The sequence below is a fragment of the Danio rerio genome, chromosome 19 (genome assembly GCF_049306965.1).
Source record: "Danio rerio strain Tuebingen ecotype United States chromosome 19, GRCz12tu, whole genome shotgun sequence".
In the NCBI taxonomy this organism is placed as follows: domain Eukaryota; kingdom Metazoa; phylum Chordata; class Actinopteri; order Cypriniformes; family Danionidae; genus Danio; species Danio rerio.
The window spans coordinates 9,574,217-9,596,291 of NC_133194.1; the positions used below are offsets into that span (position 1 = coordinate 9,574,217).

General features: G+C 36.6%; 1 protein-coding gene and 1 long non-coding RNA gene across 3 annotated transcripts; one reads left to right on the forward strand and one right to left on the reverse strand.

The window, feature by feature from the left end:
* Positions 1-981: 981 nt before the first annotated feature.
* On the forward strand, positions 982-3,425 carry LOC137488473 (uncharacterized). The gene is made up of 5 exons (XR_011007513.2): positions 982-1,054; positions 2,027-2,156; positions 2,332-2,417; positions 2,722-2,764; positions 2,862-3,425. It is a non-coding gene; the product is annotated as an uncharacterized lncRNA (long non-coding RNA).
* A 14,643-nt stretch (positions 3,426-18,068) lies between these two features.
* Positions 18,069-20,577, reverse strand: dpm3 (dolichyl-phosphate mannosyltransferase subunit 3, regulatory). Of its 2 annotated transcripts, none has more exons than NM_200809.2 (2): positions 20,520-20,577; positions 18,069-19,115 (listed from the first exon to the last, which is right to left on the reverse strand). In NM_200809.2, exon 2 carries the CDS (start codon positions 19,070-19,072, stop codon positions 18,794-18,796), a length of 279 nt encoding a protein of 92 aa, NP_957103.2. In that variant the 5' UTR covers positions 19,073-19,115; positions 20,520-20,577; the 3' UTR covers positions 18,069-18,793. The 2 variants fall into 2 exon arrangements, with proteins under 2 accessions (NP_957103.2, XP_005159479.1); XM_005159422.5 differs by having other exon boundaries at positions 20,524-20,563.
* Positions 20,578-22,075: the final 1,498 nt, after the last annotated feature.

The window sequence follows — 22,075 nt, forward strand, 5'->3', positions numbered from 1 at the left end:
TGGAGTAAGGTTGAATTGGGTAGGCTAAATTGTCCGTAGTGTATGAGTGTGTGTGTGTGGATGTTTCCCAGAGATGGGTTGTGGCTGGAAGGGTATCCGCTGCGTAAAACATGTGCTGGATAAGTTGGCGGTTCATTTCACTGTGGCGACCCTGAATTAATAAAGGGACTAAGCTGACAAGAAAATGAATGAAAGAACAGGTAAAAATCGTTGTTTGATAGTGGGATGTTGGATGGTGAACAAAAGTAACAGGGTTGGGGAGTCACGGAAGAAAATGAAAGTGAACAGTGCACGAGGGAGGAAGGCAGTTGAGGAGGGGGATTGGTAAATTGAGGTGCCGGATCCAGATCCGGTGTGTTCCGGCACAAATTAGGCCCTGCACACAGCAAATTCATCTGAGTTAAATTCTCGGTGTTGAAGCATTTCAGAGTAAAGTGTTGACGTTAAAGAGTTAGATTTTGATAAATGAATATAATAAGAGTTAGAATTGATTTTATTCAGTGCGAAATCAAGGAGTTATCTTTTCTACACTTGGTGGTGTTATTTCCAACATCCGGGAATTCATGCAGCCCCAGTCACTGAAGAATTTTCCAGACGCCATTTTTAGACGCCAGGTTTAGAACAGCAACTGGTCAAACTACCTAAATGTTGGTATTTTACTGACTTTCTTTAAGGAAATACAGTTGTAAACATATTGTTAAGTTAATAACTTTAGAATGGAGTGACAATTTTAATCTTCTGCGGTTCATTCATGGTCGTTTGTGTATCTAGCTTAACTGCATTACTATTGACTTCTTTTCAAGAATGTTTTTATATATGCTCACGCATACATAGTGCATAAAAACATCAAATGTACATGTTCAACACATTTCTGTCACGCTTAATGCCATTTTGTGCGTTGTTACCCATCTGTAAAATAAAATCGACACTTCTCCTTTAATTCGAAGCAAACTAGCGAGGGAAACCCCGGAGCAGCCTAGCCTACTCTGCCCGGATGCTAACGGCAACACAGGACGGTTTCCATGAGCTCTGGAGAGTTTCTAAAACATATCTGGTGAGTAAATGAACATATGCTTACTTGTAAAAGGCTTCCTGACTAAAACATATGATTGTTTGTTATTCGTGTATGTTAATTTGGTTATTTTAAACACCGCGGCCCTTTTAAACTGGTTCATTCGTGGCCGTCCATATACCGTTAGTTCATAGACTCGCGTGATAACGTAACAGTTACGCTTGAATTATATTAAGTGTTGACAACCATTAAAGTCGGAATGTTAACATTGATGTCTTTAAATGACCGCGTTTGCACTTTCTCAGACATTTAAGGTTACAGAAGTCTCCCGGAAGTTGCGGGACTAACGTTAACGTTATCCCGCAAATGCACAGACTCCCAGATGCCCAAGTAGATGCACGCAAATGAATGATAATCTCCCGGAAATCGCGCGTCTCCCGCCCGGTCATTAAACACTTTGCACACCCCTCTCCCCCGCATCCCTCCCAGCTCTTCAGGTACGTCGCGCGCAAGTCACCCCCACCGCTCTTTAGGTACGTCGCGCGCAACTCATCCCAATTGCTCTTCAGGTTCTCATCTCTCCCGCTACCTCCCGCAAATCAACTCTGTATCCCCCGAAAATTACTTTTCCCAACTCAGGGATGTCTGACGTTAGTAAGTTAGGCTATTTATGTAGTCAGGAACATCTTAGTCAAGCTTTTTCTCCCGCATGATATTGTGCTTAAAACTATAGGCTAAACTTAGCATGTACTGTACACAACATTTCCTTTTTATTAAAGACAATTTAGTGCGTTGTAAACAGCCACCTGTCTGTAAAATTAATCAATTGATTCATATTTGAGCAGCCTAATGATGATACAGGTTTGATTTGTAGATTTATTATCAATAATCAACATCTGAATCAAAAGATATCTGAAAAAGTGTGAGGCATACTTTGTGATGTTCATCTCTCCTTTTTATCTGAAGGTTATGCATATGTGTTAGATACTAATTTTTTGTTGTTGTTTTTAACAGCCACAGTTCTCTATACAATAACACAAGACCCTGTGACGGTGGCTGATTAGAGACGGATGGTGTATTTCCAGAGTTGGTGAAATGACCAAGCACACCTTCTTGGTCATATGTGGTAATAATAATAATTAAGGTATGTTTGATAAAGTTCTGTATTTGTTTCACATAAGCTGAGAGGGTATTAGATCATTAGAGAATAACAAATGACATGAAGGTGATAAGTTTTGTATTGTGGGTGAACTGTTACTTAAATAACGTTTTGCTCTTTGCTTTGCACTTTTCCTCTTCTGCTTATCCTAATATTTTAGATTATATTTGGACCTGAAACATCTGCTAGACTCCAGGAAAGGTGGCGTCAATACTGGACCTGAAAGGGCCTAACAAGTTGAATCTGGTAAAGAAACATGCACGCGCGCACACACGCACGCACACGCTTACAGAAAAGTGTTGTTTATGAAGTTTATGAATATTTTTTACACTGTGGCCAATATTTTGGGGAAGTCAACATCACTAAATGATATAAAAGATTTTAAGCTCTTCTAAATTTTGCTCCAAGTGTTGTGTTAAATTCAGGATTCTGGACAGACAGCTGCCTGTTTTTCCAGTTCTAGTCATAGTGGTTAACCTAATTGTTTTTGGAGATCCAACAGTGATATATGTGTTTTTTCTACTTTTCCATATCCTGTCACCTCAACCAGCTGGGAGAGTCAAGTTGTGGATCATCATGTAGATTTTCAAAAGGTGAGTTTAGATTTCTTGAATGTTTTATTTACTTTAAATGTTCTTTTAAATATATCATAGAATTTGATTGCAATTTTTTTTCAAACATTTTTCTTAGTCATGCTGGAGTCTTGAAGAGTTCTTAGATAAGCATCACCCTATATCCGTGCATCAGGAACCGTGCATCAGACGAGCGATCAGCAGCTGCTACATCGTCATGGATAAAAAGGTCATCCTGTGGCTGGGAAGCACTTCATTCACAGGACATGCTTGATGAGATTTCCTAGCTCCAGTTTGTTTTCACACAAGTTTACAGCATTTATACCTTCATTTAAACTGCTGTGTTTGATATGGAGGACCAAGGAAACACCCGAAGTGAAAGATTTGCACACCAAGTTGTTTAAAATGTAATTTTACAAGAAAACTATGAGTTCAGAAGAAAACTATGAGTTCAGAGAAAACTATGAGTGACGCTATATTGAACTTTCAAATTGCTCTGATAACACATCAAGTTTGGACCAAAGGACGGAAACAGCCTTTTTGAGCACTGGTCATACATATTTTGTTGAAACTGTCTGTACTAATAAAACATTTAAAGCATATTTGACATTGTTGCATTTTAAAAACTGAATGAATTGTTGAAGTGGTGAATGTTTTCAAATAAAATGTTTTTTCTTTTGTAATTTACAGTCTATTTTACCTTTTTACCATATTTACACTCAAGAGAGTTGAATAAAATAACAATATATTGTAGTAAAAAAATTACTACCAGGCGGTGTTAAATATAGTTACATTTTTAACTCTGCCCAGAGTTAAAATTAACCCTTACTTCGGTGTCAATGTGCCAACCCTTTTGAAAGTGTTGATTTAACTCTGTTTTGAGTGGACCCCATGAGACACTTTCAAAGTGTTGAAATTAACACCCATAGAGTTGTTTTGGGTCCCCATATTTTGCTGTGCATGTTTCTGTTATGGTTACTATGATGTTAGAATGAATTTCCATGTTTTGACTGTAAATCGCCATGTTTCTATTGGAGTGGATGTTATTAGCATAAACTAGTGTGTTTATGGCTTGAATTAGGCTAGTTGCAGGGCTATACCGGTGATGGCTAGACAGCTAGGTCTGGAATTGGGTAGGTTAGATATAAGTTTGAAAATCCTGAATGAAAAATGTTATGAAAACATAATCATAACATCTTAATTACTTGACTTGAGTTTATTAGTTGCAATTAAAATTCTCACAGGTTAAATAACTATAACACTAGCATGTGGCCAGTGTGAATTAGAATGTTATTCTGTGTTTATGTTGCGTTTATGTTTTAAGCATCTTTAACATTTTGTTAACCTTAAATATCCACAATTAACCATCATTTTTCTCACATGCCTACCATGTTTTAGCATGTCTCAATTGTTGCCATTAATTAGTTTGATTGTAGCATGAATCAGCATGTTTCTATTAAGGTGGACAAGTTACTAGCATAACGTTCTTGGCATGATGTTACCTGGATTTCAAGAGTTCACACTTAGCTGATGATTTATAAAAGCTTGTTTGGCAGGCTGTCCCGGGAGAGAGCCCCGAGCTCAAGGGCTCCTCGAGCCCGGGGCTTCCCCCCGTTGGCAGAGCAAGAGGGGAGCCCAAGCTCGGTGGATCTCAGAACTCCCCTGCTGCGGTAGCTAAGGGAACACAAGGGATTAGACAAAGCTTGATTGTTATGTAGGTTGAATGTCTTTGGATGGAGGGAGAATCTGGGGGGAAAACCCACGCGGACACGGGAGAACATACAAACTCCTCACAGAAACACCCACCGGTCCAGTGGAACCAGGGCCGGCAGTGTTCTTGCTGTGGGGCTCACAGTGCTAACCACTGGGCCGCCGTGCCGCCCAATCAGAGGTAAAGGAGGAGAATAGCGGAGGAGGGGGGTTTCTTCCAAACGAAGATAAAGTGAACTGAAAACTGTGGCTATTTATAGTAGCTTAGGGCTCATATGATTGGAAGATAGTGATTAGCAAATGTGAGACCGGCCGTGATAAATCATAAGCACGTGATCCTCTCGAAATTAGTTTATGAATAAACTTCACTTAAGTCTAGTTGTTTTTAGCAAAAGTTACCATGTTGCTAGCATGTTTCATGGTTACCATGTTGTTAGAATATATTAGCATGTTTCTAGCTTTAATCACTGTTTCCCATATTTTGTTAGAATTGGTATGATTCTAGTATGTTGCTAGCTTGAACTAGGAAGTCGTTACATATGAGGTTGTTTCTAGCATGAGTTACCATGTTTCTATTATGATTACCATGTTGTTAGAATGAATTTGCATGCTCTTAGTATGAATCACCATGTTTCTAATTAGGTGGATGTTATTAGTTGACATGTTGCTAGCTTGAATTAGGCTAGTTGCAAGGCTTTACTAGACAGCTAGGTCTGGAATTAGTAGGGTTACATATAGGATCAATTCTTTGTACAATTTAAAGCCTGAAAGTTTTCAACACCTAAACACTGATCATTGTGTAGCGCAGCATAACATCTTAATGACCTGACTTGGTTTTATTGGTTGTAATTTAAATGTTAGTTTCTCATATATAGGATTTCAGTATGCTGCATGCTTTAAGCCAACATAATAATCAAATTACCTTTTTTTTGTCTCAATAATTTCTGACTGAATGTTATCTACTTGCATATGAACAAACAATGGAAAATATATAACAATTACCTACCCTGAAAAACAAGATCAATAACACATGAAACATGATTGCTGTTATTTTAGCTTCAGTGTCAGTCAAAAAAGTAAGCACTGGCTCACAACTAAACATTATTTAACCGCAATCGTTCAATCTTTAGATGAAGTTAGGATGGCTGGAGATGCTGGGAAATCATGACTGACTGCATCTGGCATTAAATTCAGACACATCAGTGAACCCCAAGTGAACATAGTACAGTTCCAGCAAGATAAGTTTCTCAAAACAAAACAAAAAAAAAAAAAACAATTCTATAAAGTATGATGTCTTTGTGAGCATTGAGTATCAGCTACATTTCTTAGCCTTTGTTTGAATTTCCATGGGACTGAGAGTAAGCAAATATACTGATATAATGAATTCTTTTTAACTGTTGAATGGGTTATCCTATTTCAAAGAAACAGAGGAGCCAAACCCAGAGAAATACTACACCAGTCCAACAATATCAGAAAAATGAATGCATAAACCCCATAATTACTATCAAACCATTTAAAAAACAAAGACAGTCAAGCAGCTTCTCAGAATGGGGTGGTGGGTTGTTGAATTTTGATTTTAGCACAGCTTGAAGGATTGGGCATAAATTCTTGTTCAGACAATAAAAATGTGATTGAATTTCAAGCAATGCTTGCCATAAATTTCAAAAGAAATCAACCAAGAAACTTCTTCTGAGAGCACAAACCAAACTGCTGAGTTTGATACAGTTAATTTTCTTACACATCTCAGACATCTGTTCAACTGTTCAATCAGCAACTTTGCTGGCTAAAGAAAATAAAGCAAAAGGCTTTGATGAATTGCTGAAAATAAGACTCACTCAAGCCAAAACCTAATCACTAAGAGTTTGATTGGACAATGTAATAAGTCATGGAATAAACATACAACACAAACCTTTGTGGTGAACAATTTTTATACATGGAAAAAAGCAATGAGTCGTCAGTCCTGTTTTGGGTCATTAATAGTCACATTCACACATTTTATTGATTTACAAGAATAACTTTAATCTATGTAGTATAATGTAGAACTCGTACGTTTTCTGAACACACAACGTGCTCTGTGAACGAACTATATTGGAGAAACAGTTCTATATGATGTAACAGGCCCTGTTTCCATGCAGTCGTGTCCAAATGTGTCTTTTGTGACCACTTACATTTGTATTTTATAGAGACTCTTATTTGTCACACTCTACATCACATTCCCAGGGCAGCAACAAATGAGTACAGTACATGAACCCATGTCTTTTGGATTATGAGCAAGTGGGAAAGCAGAAGAATGAAATAAATGTGGATGGAAGTTTTTGGTCCCATAGTGATTCTGTGTAAGGTCAATAGGCAAGGAGTCGATGGTTGATGTTTTGAACTCAATTTGATCGCCTTAGTATTTGCACTACAAAAGCAATGGACCCTTTTCACAAGACTGTAAAAATGCTTTTAACAGTCATTAGCATCTTAAATCTTTGAAAGTTGTATTTCGATTTTTTTTAAACATATATTTATCTATATTTCTGTATGTATTATATCATTCTTGCATCAAATTACAAAAAACGAATTACCACTTATGCGAAGCATTTCGAATGCGGTATCAACGGACAGGACTGTAAATTTGATGTTGTTCTCTCTTCTTGTTGCTGTTATCAGTCTCACAATATTTCTTCTTTTTTTTAAAGTCTCTAAGACCATCGCTGAGTTTTTCTTTTAATATTTGAGCAAATATGAATGTAAAAATATTATTTGTTGTGCTCCCCATTTCAGTGTACTCTAAGTTTTCCCAACTCTGACGACTTCCGCTACTGAGAAACCCATAAATGTTAAAAGTGTCCATATGGTCAAATGTGTTTCAACTTTATCTAGAAGTAGTAAAACAGTGGGCAAGCTCAAATCATTCAGGAACCTGCTACTCTCAATTTTGGGTCGTCAACTTGTAATGACAAAAACAAATCAGGCGCTAATTCAAACAGACATTATTAAAGACAGACATGTACATAGAGATTCCATATTATCAGGTTCAGACTTCTGCTCAGGCACTGTTGGCTGAATGTCTGATGGCACACAAAACTGAAAACTTTTTAGGAGATTTGAAAGGGTTGAGTGAATTCTTCACAATCTCTGTATTCTTAATGGTCCACCAGCAGAAGTAATTATGATGCCAATCCCCCATGTGGAAGAGCTGTGAAAACTGTGACAATTATAACTTATCTTGATCAACAGAATGCTGAGCTTTCAAAAGTATGTGTAGCTTATGGTATGTAGAATCTCTGAAAATCACAAGCGTTTTACATGCTGGTTTGTAAAACCTGGGACACATCATCATAATGTTAAACCTGACTGGGTTGTCACCTTGGGCCCTGTCATGCACCTGGCGCAATAAGGCGCAAGACGTGTGTGGCGCAATGTTTTGCTAATTTCAGACCAGCGCAACCTTAATTTTCCTGTTTTGTGCCACGTTGTTTAAATAGTAAATCCATTTGTGCCACTTTGTGGACTCATAGGGGTGCTGGTCTATAATAGAGGTGTGTTAAGGTGCGTTGCTATTTTGAGGAACTAAAATAGACTTCACAATTGACCAGCTGAAAGCAGGTATAAGGTCCAGTGCAAAGCGTGTTAGTTGTGCGCCTTAAACGCTTACACATTGCTTTATACACACAGGATGTACAGCAATACGCAAATATCTTTACAAGTGTGTTTGGATATAAATCAGATTTTGGACCCCACTTCATTATGATTGTTCATTTATTTGATTGCTGGAAATTAGAGCTGAATTTAGAAATAGTTTTGAAACAAATCTATGCATTTAACAAACTACATGAATTATGTAGGCTAATGTCTGCCTTCAGTGAGGTGAGTACAACACTGTTTCCTTATCCACGAAAGTGAAGAAGTGAAGTGAAAGAAAAAGTAAAGAGGCTGAATGTAGGAGGCTCGTTCTTTATTCTTGTGCTGCAGATGGTCTCTTTAACTGTTTTTTATCACTAGTGAAGCATTAGGTTTGTCCACTTACAAAGTCCGCCATGTAAACAGCTAATGTGCCACGGCATGAAGCAACTGACTCTTGAAGGGAACGTAAGTTCAGACTCTGATTGGATTAATGCACTTATTGCTTAAAACACAACCATAACTCATTGCGAGAATAAGCACAACCCTGTTGCCGCAGCGCAAACCGAATTTACCTCCCTTAAAGCAAAAGTGTATTCGGAGATGCCCTTAATGCTTTTGCACCATGTACTTTAGACTTTGTGCCTAGATCATTAAAATAGAGCCCCTTATGTCAGCTGTGCCTGGTCTTGACCAAAAAGCACCAGAACCAGCTAATCAAGGTCTTACTAGGTTGAGACATCCAAATTGCCTACTACTAAATGTACTACATTTGAATTTGAATTTATACACGACCATTAGAAAAGTATGTTCTGTATACAGTAGTATGATTGTGAGTAGTATGAATGTAACTAGTACTACATCTGGCATTTGTTATTATCACATGACCTACAGTGCTTGCTTCACTTCACTCCCATTCATGAATTCTTTCACATGGCATTATAAGATCCATCTGATGCGCACTGCAGAATATCACCATAAGTATAGGTAATCCAGGTGCAACTCGTAAACTGTTTCTCAAATACTATTAATTCGAACAAGCTACTCAGCTTATTGTTTATAACACACTATATAGTTTGGGATTTCGGACGCAGCCAATGTGAAATGTATATAAAAGAATTCATAGTTATACTGCACTTTAAGCTTGCGTTTATTTTTGAAAACTTTATTAGTTGCGTTTAGGTCAGAGGTTTGCTAGGTGGTCTGTATAAAGGTGGGCTTTATGAAGAACATGTATGAAATGTACAACAAAATTTACTCTAAGTAACATATTTCAGATTTGCAGAAATATAGACAGCGCCCCTCGACCATGGCTTCGAACAATCCAATATGAGAGATGACTTTCATATAGCAGACAACAGAAAATAGTCATGAAATGTGTCATAGCAGCTTTGCAATGAAAACGGGCAATTATTGAAAATCGGGTATGAAGTTTCATCATTGTAAAATGAGTTCAGCATGTGTAGCTCCATTCAGTTTTAGAGGGGGACCGGTTTGCCTATATAACTAATACTGAGGTGTCTATGTACATATGATTCAACCGTCTGTTGTAAGTGTTGTGTGAATGGGACATTTCAAGACACATACCAAAGCAAATGAGGTAGTAAATCCCAAACGCCGACAGTTTGAGTGTAGCCAAAATCTTCCACATGCTCTCGGATGGTTTCTGTCCTAATAAAGGCATATTTGGATAGTGACTTCTGGGTCACAGAAAAAGAAAGCTGGAATCGTTCCATGCTCTCGGATTCTTTGACAAACACACCTTGCTAGCACATGTTGCTAAAACAGTGAGCTAATTAGCTTAAACAATAAGGTTTACATTCACTGACGTGCACGGCATCAGAGGAGGTAAGTTTTTCAGGCATTACGCTACACTTCCACTCAATTATCCGTCTTTTTACATTCATATTTATTTTAACAAGGCTCCGGAGAAAGTTTGGCAGCTGGCACACCAGATAGTATTACTCTTTGTTCATATGTTGGCAGCAACCCTCAGACATTTTTAGACATTTTAGGCCATTCAGTCATTTGGTGGACTTTACTGAATGTCAATTGACGTGGAAACTAAATCAAAATGCCGCTATTTACTTTATTGATAAACAGTCTTGGTTTTATTGTGTATGATCCATCAGTGCATGTTATTCCTGAGGAAAAATAATGTTTGTCTTTGTAATCTTTCATCCGAATGTAATAACTTAAAAATTTCCTTTTCGCCTAACGTCTTTTTGGCTCAAGAGTGTTAACCGATTGCCAAAAATCTGTTTTTGATAGCCATTCAGAAAATATGCAAATGTCCGCACAGTGTATCTGAGAGAAATATGTATATTATAGTATACACTTACTGGCCACTTTATTAGGTACACTTGTACTAGTACTGCGTTGGACTCCCTTTTGCCTACAGAACTGCCTTTATCCTTCGTGGCATAGATTCAAGAAGGTACTGGACATATTCCTCAGAGATTTTGGTCCATATTAATATGATAGCATCACGAAGTTGCTGCAGATTGGTTGGCTCCTCATCCATGATCCATCCCAAAGGTGCTCTATTGGATTGATGTCTGGTGACTGTGGAGGACATTTCAGTACAGTGAACTTATTGTCATGTTTAAGAAACCAGTCTGAGATGAGTTGCGCTTTATGACATGGTGCGTTATCCTACTGGAAGTAGCCAGAGGATGGATGCACTGTGGTCATAAGGGATGGACATGGTCAGCAACAATACTTAGGTAGGCTGTGGCGTTGACCTGATGCTCAATTAGTGTTAATAGGCCCAAAAAGTGTGGCAACAAAATATCTGCCACATTATTACACCACCACCAGCCTAAACTGTTCATACGAGGCAGGATGCATCCATACTTATGTTGATGACACTAAATTCTGACCCTAACACCTAAAAGTCGCAGCAGAAATCAAGAATCCTCAGACCAAACAACATTGGGTGAATTGTAGCTTAAGTTTCCTGTTCTTAGCTGACAGGAGTGACACCCGGTGTGGTCTTCCCAATAGATCAGCAGTTACTGAAATACTAAGACCAGCTTGTCTGGCTCCAACAACCATGCCACATTCAAAGTCACTTATCACCTTTCTTCCCCATTCTTATGTTCAGTTTGAACAGCAGCAGATCGTCTTGACCATGTCTACATGCCTAAATGCATGAAGTTGCTGCCATGTGATTGGCTGATTAGAAATTTTGTGGTTACAAGCAGTTGGACAGCTGTACCTAGTAAGGGTGAAGTCGGTGAGTGTATATATATGAATAAATATGTATAATATTGTTAAATACATTATATTAGTATAATACATATGCATAAATTATTAAGTACATAATACTTTAGGTTGTTTTAGCATAATTTACCCCCTTTCAATTACAATTCTTGCATAAATTTATCACCAATTTATGATCAAACATAATAGCATTCACAGATTTTTCAGTGCGGCTAAATGCACAGATCCTTATCTGGGTCACTGTTGCTTTGAATTGTAACCATGTATTCAGTCTAAACGAACTACATATAGTTCATTCTTCCAACAATAACAGAACAGATGAAGAAGTATCATGTTGCATAACAGACAAATGTGAAGTATGGGGCATAAAGGTCTCTTGACGTACAACAGAACTTGACCTGTCTTGCGTTTCACAAAATGTGGCATCTCTAACCCCTAAAGGCAACTGAAACAGGTCAGCTGAGACAAATGTGCTTGTTTTTAGGCATGTTGAACAAAATGTTGCTTTCAATCAGTCTCAGAAAATCAAGAATCAAAACAACTAGCACTACTTCTGATTGCTAGTATATCAAATATTAAGGGGGGTTGGATTTATGCATTTTATTTAATTAAATGAGAAGATTGACCTTTTTGTCATCTTCATTGTTCATTGGAAAACACAAAAGCGATCTTTAGGTTATGTTTGTTTTTCTCTTGTTTGCTTTTAAACAAGCCCAGGCTGAAGATGTCTGAATTTCAGAAAGATTTATTGATCAGGACCCGAAAATTGCAATGGAGTCAAAAACGAGGCCTGCAATTTTCTTTCTTGTTTCTCAGTAATGGACCGTTTTAATCAGATCATTGATTTCTTTTTCTTTCTTTCTTTCTTTCTTTTCTTTGGCGAGTTTAAGTCTGGAAAGCTTGTATTTACAAGTTTAAAAGCTGCATTTATAACATCATGTGAATTCAAATAGCATTGAGCTGTTAGAGTATAGGTAGACATTCACAATACTTCAGAAAGGCGAAGGTAAAAATCGGAGAACTAGCCCTGATTTTCAAATACAACAAATTAAACATAAGCCGGACTAGTTGGTGGTTCATTCTGCTGTGGTAACCCAGATAAATAAGGGACTAAGGCGAAAAGAAGGTGAAAGAATGTAACTTTAGCAGTCTCATTGGTGCATCAAACCAAAACGATAACATTTTTATTTTTAAAATTCTTTTATTTACGGCTCTCACTCACATTGACACCTTCTGTTTAGTCACAAGACATTATACATTGGCAATATGTGCCAACAAAAATCTTTAGTTCAGATATTATATAAATTATATTAAAAATATAATATTTTTTGGTGAATATGAACAGAAGCGCAACCATGCCTGCTTGAGGCACGAGAACACTAATTGGTTCTTCTGGATCAATCAAGCCTGCTTGAACTTCCATGACCAAATGTGAATGTTTAAGTGAAGTTTATTTATACACTTATTTCGAGAGGATCATGTGCTTATGATTGCTATCAGCTGGCCCCGCATTATTCAATTCATGATTCACCAATCAAATGATTCCAAAGCCACTATAAATACCCTAAATTCCATATAACAGCCATCTTCGTTTTGAAGAATCCCCCTCCTTCCACCCCTACTCCTCCTCTTTGAGTAGCACGGCGGCCCAGTGGTTAGCACCGTTGCCTTATGCTAAGTTCAGACTGCATGGTTTTAGCCTCGATTTTGACTCGGCGACAGGTTTTGAGAAATTGCAGACAAATGCCTGAAATCACAGGCAAAACGGTACTCATTCACACGAGTAAAAATCACACAATGTTGAACTATCAAAGACGCAATCTGAGAGAATCGCCGATGAGTCGCAGATGCCTGTAAGATATTTGGCTTGCTAAAGATCTGGAGCTGTCTGCGATTTTAAATCATGCCGTGTGGAATGAGTTTTGACTGAATATAACATTGGCGATCGCCTACAGCCAATGAGAGAGCAGCATCCACTTGTGTGTGTGTACCTGCAAGTTAAAAGCACTCTTTGTAGGTTTATTTGGACCCAAGAAATGGAGGAAAAACTAGTGGAGGTTTGACCAGAGCACTTGTGTCTGTTTGATGTTTCATACAGAAAGTTAAAAAAGAAAGTTGAGGAAAAATTGCTAATTCCCTTCAAACCCAGAAGAGCAAATATGTACATTTTCTACCCCATTAAAGGCTTCTTTCTTGCTATGTAGTTAATAACAAAAGATATACTACGTGTTTTTAGCTGTTGACGAAGTTGTCGGCGATTCTTCCTATTGTAAAGTCATGCAATGTGAAAGTCCCTGTCGCCAATCTATCTTGCAGTGTAACCAAAGCAGCTAGCCCAGATTGTCATGCAGTGTGAAAACATCTGTGACACGACGACTTTGAAAATCATGCAGTCTGAACTCTGCATTACAGCAAGAACGTCACAGGTTCTAGTACTTACCAAGCCAGCTTACATTTCTGTGTGGAGTTTACATCTTCTCCCCGTGCTTACGTGGGTTTCCCCCGAGATCCATGGTTTCCTCTCACCGTCCAAAAACAAGCAACTTAAGGTAATTGACTCATCCAAATCGGCACCATAGACATGCTCCTAGAAAGTAGTTATCTCTTAAGAGCAATCTCTATCCGTTCATTAGCTACTGCAGCAGGGGAGTTCTCAAGATCTACCTGAGCTCAAACTCCCCTCACGCCTTGCAACTGGGAGGGAGCCCCGGGCTCGAGGATCTTATGAGCTCAGGGCTCTCTCCCGGGACAGCATGCCAAACAAGCTTTATAAACAATCATCAGCTAAGTGTGTACTCTTGAAAACATTATACACTGATAGATTAGGTTTTTGTTTTTTTTTAGATTTGAATAAAAGGTTAAATTAAACCTTTTTCTGATTCAAATTTACTGTGTTTTATCAGAAGACAGAAAATTAAAATGCTTTATTCATCTGGATTTATATTTCGGTCTGTCTGCGAATGTTTTGCAGAGTCACAATTTTAAGTCAATAAGCTTTAAATCTAACAGAAATCATTTAGATTTTATTAAAAATTTGGGTTTGGAATGACATGAGGGCAAGTAATGACCGAATTTATTTGGGATTGAGCTTGAAACCTATGTCCCTCTTCAAAACTGCTTTTCACTTTTATTTTGCTTGGTTTCTCAGCTGTTTAAACTGCATCTCAAAGCATAAACATGGTGTTAATCATACTGTGGTTTCAGCGGAGAAAAACGCTGATGCCGTTCTCTGATATGCTACTATGGCTTGTGAAAAACAGACTTTAACTAACAACAGCTTGTAAGAGTCTGCAGGGGGTGACAGCTTTGAACAAGAGCCAATCAGCAGTCAGGCGGAGCCAATGAGAAAACTGCTAACAAAAACAAAAGCCCTAGTTCCACAGACAGGTACAGGCCTGTTCACGGGGTCTATAAGGGGCCTGAAAAATGAAGCAGCCTACATTTAAGCCTGAAGAGAACGAATGAGCTTTTGCTTGCCAAAAACACCAGATTAATTTAACACTATATACAGCGCCTGTGTGCACTTAGTGGCTTTGGGATTAGTGTTTAAAGAGTTATCACATGAACGTGGGTCACATTTTAGAATTTATGTGCAGAGACCTTCATATTCATTTATAGGGTCAACTAAAATGAAGTGTTGCTAGGTTTTCATAACAAAACTAGTCTAAAGAAACCCAGTAATTTCTCAAAATAGGTCATCACTGCCAATTATTTTAATTGTGGATACTTGCATTGTTTTTATTCTGGGTGTTAATTAAACATGCTGACATAAACCTATATCTTTGCTTTATTTACAGCTTCAAACAAAATCATATGTAGTTTAACATTAATCTGTTTGTATATTTCACATCAGTGTATGAATTATTAATGGTTTCTTCTTTGAAATTACTGCATATTAGTAATTAAAGATTATTATATCTTAAAGTTGCTTTAAATTGGTTTTGAATTCATAGCACAGCTTGCATGGTGTTATACATGCAAGATATTAATACAATTGTACATCAATTGACTTTTACTTTGTTGATTTTCATACTTTGATTGTTATTTAGCAAAAGTCCTCCCAATCTGTTACCATAGAAAGAGCCACACACACACGTCTCTCCTCTATTAATCTCCCTGCACCTTCCAAAATTGTGCTTACTCCATTTCATCGTCATAGCACGGTTTTTATGATTGGTAGAATATAAATTTGGTAGAGTGAAATATTTCACTGAAACCATTAAAATATAATTGATTCAATATGTTAAACCTTAAACCCATGAAATAAAAAAACAACAATCTGCGGTTAAAAGTAACCCAATTCTGTGGGACCACTGTGGACTTGGCAACCCTGAGAATAGCAGAGTGTTAATGAATTGTGATGGGGAAAGAAAAATAAGTAGAACTTTTCACTCAGAAATTGCTTGTGAATTTACGCAATGACAAAAAAGGACAAGTGAAGGCTTGTTCACACCTATAAATAAATAAAAAACTGTATTCAAATTTTGTAAATACAAGAGGGGAAAAAGAGAAAATGCATATTATGGGAACACCTATATTTAAAAATTCAGTAGGTTTTACTTCATTTTATTTCTTTGGTTTCCACCAAAAGAAATTTTGTAAATTAAAAACCTCACTAGGCAAAATAAACTTAGAAGTTTAAGTTTAAAATTTCTACAAGCTTGAATTAAGTACTAATGTAAAAAAGAAATTTATAATAAATAAATAAATACATTTTTAGGGTTTACATATATATATATATATATATATATATATATATATATATATATATATATATATATATATATATATATATATATATATATATATATATATATATATATATATTCAATTTAATTCAGCTTTATTTGTATAGCGCTTTTACAATGTAGATTGTGTCAAAGCAGCTTCACATAAATGGTCATAGTAACTGGAACAGTGTGGTTCAGGTTTTAGTGTTTAAGTTCAGTTCAGTTTAGTTCATTTCAGTGTGATTTAATCATTATGAGAGTTCAAATATATATATATATATATATATATATATATATATATATATATATATATATATATATATATATATATATATATATATATATATATACTCAAACTACTGTAATTGAGTAGCGTTTCTCAGAAATTGTAATTTAATGAGTAGTTTTAAAGATACTTTTACTTTCCCTTGAGTACATTTTTAGTGCAGTATCTGTAAATTTCAGTCCTGTGATTCCTGTCTAATTAAAACACATATGCAAAAAAAGGGGTAAATCGCATTATAATAAACTGCTTCAAGACATGGGCGATTTATAATTGCAGCAAACTCTTTGGAAGCTTTAAAAGTGTCCAAGATGATGTCCAAAATCTTTACAAGCATTGACCCGAGACTGTTTAGATCAGGGGTGCTCAATCCTGTTCCTGGAGAGCCACCTTCCTGCAGATTTCATTTGCTACCCATATCAAACACACCTGCCTGTAATTATCAAGTGGTGTTCAGGTCCTAATTAATTGGTTCAGGTGTCCTTGATATGGGTAGCAACTGAAATCTGCAGGAAGGTAGATCTCCAGGAACAGGATTGAGCACCCCTGGTTTAGATGCATGTCACTGATGAGAAGACAACTGATGTATGATGTATGATGAGCGAAATGGTCTTAAACACCCAGCAGGCACAAGACGTCAACATGACATCAGATTGAAGTTGCATACTGTCATAGAGAAGATGCATTTTGTTTTGAAATGAAAATCTGGTTGACATCAGAACTCAACTTCAGGCTGACGTCAGTGTCTAACGTCCAACCTAAAATCAACATAACATCAACCAAAAATCAACGTCTAATGATGTTACAGCTTGATGTTGTGTGGACGTTACAAATATGATGTCTATTAAGACGTTGAATTATGGTTGCCATACCTGACGAATAAATGTCAGCATTTGAGGTCAATATGACGTTGGGTTTTGGTCACTTTCTAACACAACCTAAAATCAACCAAATATCAAATCGTTATTGGACATCAAAATAACATTGTCCTTAGATGCTGGCTAGTCAGTGAATTTTGTTCACCTGACATCACTACCTAAATCACACCTAATATTAACGTCTTATGATGTTGTGTACCTGCTGGGCAATAACTAGGCCTACACGGAATCTGCGCGTGCAGAAATCCACAGATTTCCAGGCCATCGATTCTATTTGTATTGTTTTTTAAATGTGTGTGAATTTATATTTATTCAATTTTTAAATTAGTTCAGTAATATTACTTACAATAAAGTTTAAAATATATATTTATTTTAATTTTTTTTACTTATTTAAATTTTATTACTTAAATTTTAGTTACGATCCACCCAAAATCATTCCACATAAATCCGCAGATTTTTTACAATATTCTGCACAGAAATAGCAAAAAATGTCCGCAGTTTCTGTCTGGCCTTGGCTATAACTTAATGCACTACAGAATGTTACGTTTACACACACTCACTAATTACATATAAATGCATCAGCTTTTTAGTGTAATACTTCTGAGTACTTTTGAAAGCTCTACTTTTTACTCATACTTTGAGTAATATTTACATCAGATTCTTTTATTCTACCTGCACTACATTTTTAGGCAAGTAATGGTACTTAGGTATGACTTTTCTGTACTCTTATCCACCACTGGCTATCAGTGATTTTGTTCATAAACTTAAAAAAAAAAAATTCCCAAAGTGGGTCTGGTAATAATGCAATTATTTTAGCTGAGGATACTTTTTTTTTTTTATCTCTTTGTAGTTATTCCTGGTGTGAAGCGTTGAACCAGTAAGACTGAAGCTTTTTTTTTTTAAAGCATACATCTTTGTTTTATTAACAGCTTCAAAAAGTTACATTTACATTGCAGTTGAAAATGAATCGGTCTGTGTTTTGATTGACATGTGATTTACACATTTTGCATCAAGCATCAGTTTTATTATGTGGAATGTCCTGGAGAAAACGCAATGGAAAATTACCTTATAAAGTAGTTTTTATCTATTCAGGCAATCAAATACCACATAATGTTCAAATTAAACATTCTGACCCTTAAAATGTTATTTAATAAGTACCGTAATGGAATTCAACACAAATGTTTTACATTTGTAAATCTTTTTTTTTTTTTTTTTTTTTTTAATTGACCGACACATTTCTTTCACAAGCACAGTTCATGTGTAAATCTGAAACCGAATTCTGACTTCACTAAAAACAGAAAGAGCCATATTCATTCCTCGGCCAATGCAAATACACACACTCTGGACTTGGGACTGTACAAAAATAGCACTTCTCTGCACTGACAATATGTCCACAATGTTTCAGTAATGTTTTAAATAAAGCTGTCCTGGAGCTGAAAATAGATTCACAGGTGTGCAGGAGTTTACACCATGTTGAAATAAACATGAACTAAGCTGACCTGTTTTCATTTTAGTCCATATGACAGTGCAAACATCCATAGAACCAGACTGCAGTCACCGTGGAGGAAATGTTGTGCACAGAGAAATAAAGAATATTGATAATCACAAACTAGTTTCACATCTTCAGTCCTTTCTTCCTCAAGTCCTCTTTGGCTTCTTTTATTTGCGCTTGCAGCTCTTTGGCCGCATCCTCACAGTCATTAAATGTAGCCACACGGTAGCCGACAGTGGCCAGAGAATAACACCCAAACACCACCAGCAGGTACACGGGCATCGGCCATGCAAGCTCTTTATACTGGGGCAGCAAATGCAAATCCAGGAGGTCGAAGGTAACGAGTCCCCATGCAATGCCAATCAGAGACACCGCAAGAAGCCACTGCAGAAGCTTGGTCATGGTTTGGGGGATTGCGAGATGATTGAAGACACAGATAATCCACCTTTGAGGATAAATAGGAGAATATAATGTTAGAAATGAGGTGAAGTTGGTTTAGTATTCGCACACTTGTTAATTTATTTATTTATTTTTTTAACAGTGAAATGGTAATTATATTGTTTACCACGCTACTTTAAATATTTAGTCTTAGTGTGCGAATTATACATTGACTTTATCAGTAATGTTTGTGTAATACATGCTTCAGTGAATCAAATTCACGTATTTATTTAAATTACACCTAATTTATTCAAAAATGTATATATTATATTGAATTATAAATAAGTGTATTTCAGTTTTCAGTGTTTTATTGGAAAGGCTGTTTAGTGTATTCTGACAGGCTAGCCATTTCAACTTATCTTAGGTCAAACTTTACAAACTATGCATCTAATTTGAGTTTGCTTTTAGGCTACATGTAGAAACAAACCCCTATTTTATAAGAAAACAGCCTTGCTAATTCTTACGGTGTCTATCGGTGCTCTGAATCTGCCAGTTTCATACTGTTGAATGACTTTTTTTCTCGCGTAGACTGACGGGCACAATTATGCATTCACAATGGTATGAACCTTTATAGGGGTGGTCATATGGATGTCTACTATTTTAATTATTAACATTATTACTTAAAATACAGATCAGAGTGAACTTTCAGTTTTAAAACGCTGACCCATCAATACATCTTGTTTGGACGTCCTTCAAGAGGGATCCAGCCTTAATTAGAGGGTTAATACTTCCCAAACTCCCCATGTAATTCGCAACCTGTTTGGTCAGAAATCTTATGCAAGTATGACTTCAAAACAACATCAGCTCTATTTAATTGACTGTGAAAATTGTTTTGCTTTGATGGTTATTGGCTGCTAATATGATTACACCATTTGAATTGGCAAAGAATACTATTTTGAAGTAATATTATTAAGCATGAAGTCTGATTGAGCGAATATATAAAAACTTTACCTCAATAAGGTTAGGCTGTTATATTTCACTTAATTGTATTTAAATGACACTGTATGGCTTTTGTGCGTTCCATATAAATATTTAGTTAAAACATGAGTATAGTGCACTTAAAAAATAAGAATATTTCTAATAAACAATGCAGAACATTAGATTAAAAGCCTCAAAGCTTCGTTTTTTTGACCAGTGTTTGATACAGACGAAATCAGAAGATCAAGAAACATCATATGTGACTAAAAATTAGAATAAATGCATATACTGCTTTTAAATTCGCTTTAATCCTCACTCGTATTAAAGCTAGCACGATTGCTAATGATTACAGGTGGTTACAATGAAATCTGACAGTCAGCGCTAAACGGAGGAAATCTGTTAACTTGGCGTCAATAATTAGCGACTAAAAATTTATGTTAATAAATGAAACTGGACTTATAATGTAACGTTACTAATAAACTCTCTCTCTTACCTACTATTCAATGCCAGCTCACTGTTTTCGGATTATTGACGCAGGTTGATGACGTAAATGGCGAATAGTATTATGGGAAATGTAGTGCACGTCTTCACGGTTGTTTTTAAAACGGTCTGTGCTTTCAAATGTTTATAGAAACGAGAGATAATTAAATATCTAAGGACCAAAACAGCATTTTTTTAGTATAACTGGAAGTTTGTCTGTTTGTTTAAAACTTAAACAAACCTTTATGAAATACTGATCTCCTAAACCCTGCTGAAAGAGAAGGGGAAATGGGCATTTCGTTTCTTTTTACTCCATTATCTTAAATGTAGGCTTTAGTCTAATATTAGTATATACTGTATCTGCAATATTATTGTGTTAAAGCTTAAGTTTATAGCGCAAAAACAGCATTACATAGGCATAACTGTGTCAGTTAAATCAGTTGACTGTTGAAATTCAATTTTTTTCACCCAACTGTTGAGTTATTAAATCAATAACCCAACAAAGCCAGAGCACCAAATATTTAACATAACTGGTTGAGCTATTAAATAAATAACTTAATAAAGGTTAAAAGTAACCCAGCAATGAACCATAAATGTTTAACTCGACCAGTGGGTTAAAATAAATAACTCAACGTTTTTAGAGTGTATGAGAAAAAATAAAGTAGGATTGAACAGCAATGATTTTTTTTTGTAAATGTAGGCCTACATACAAATGCAGTAATAATTTTGTATATTCGAATCTGAAATTAACCTACAGTACATTTAATTAATTGATCTGATTCCGCTTTTTAAATTGAGTTAAAATATATAAGATCCACTGAACCTTTTCCTCAATTGAGAGATTTAGGTTTTTTTATCTGTGATGCTGGCAGGAAATGAAACGCCCGCGCTCCATCAGTCTGAAGCTGTTTTCTCTGTCTCTGTCCTGCTGGCAGTGGTGGACAGTGCTGTGTTTTGGATGCCGCGGGCGAACATCCGCCCATTGAGCACGTCCGTGACCCATCACACCTCCTCACCCGCCGAGAGGGTATAAACATCACTCAGACAGCGCTGAGATCACTGTGAGGTTATTCTTAGTGGTGTTTACACTTGTCAGCGACTGCCTCTTTCAGTACAGAGAACGGCTGTAAAAGAGAAGTGTAGCAAGTGTGGCATGTGTGTGGGACTATCTATCTATCTATCTATCTATCTATCTATCTATCTATCTATCTATCTATCTATCTATCTATCTATCTGTGATTGCTGTAATTCTCTTCATAATCAGTGTGATTTTCTTCTGCCGGGGTGTTTGCGTAGGAGTGTGCGTTCAGTGAACAGAACATACACGAAGCGCAGTGGGAAAAAAGCAAGTTGGCCGTTCACAGTGTTTGAGACTGCCAGTCCCTGCTCTCCAGCTCAGGAAACCTGTGATCCAGCAGAGAGCAGTTGGCAGACACAACAGAACAGGCTGCACTGAGATAGAGGGGGTGATGGAGCAGAACAACACCCACAACTTAAAGAACGAGACCAGAACATGAAGGTCAAAAGGGAAATAGAATGATTTGGAGCTGGCACATGTTGACTTTTTTG

Coding starts and splice junctions, on each gene's coding strand:
- dpm3 (NM_200809.2), bottom strand. CDS start 19,072: ATGACCAAGCTTCTGCAGTGGCTTCTTGCGGTGTCTCTGATTGGCATT.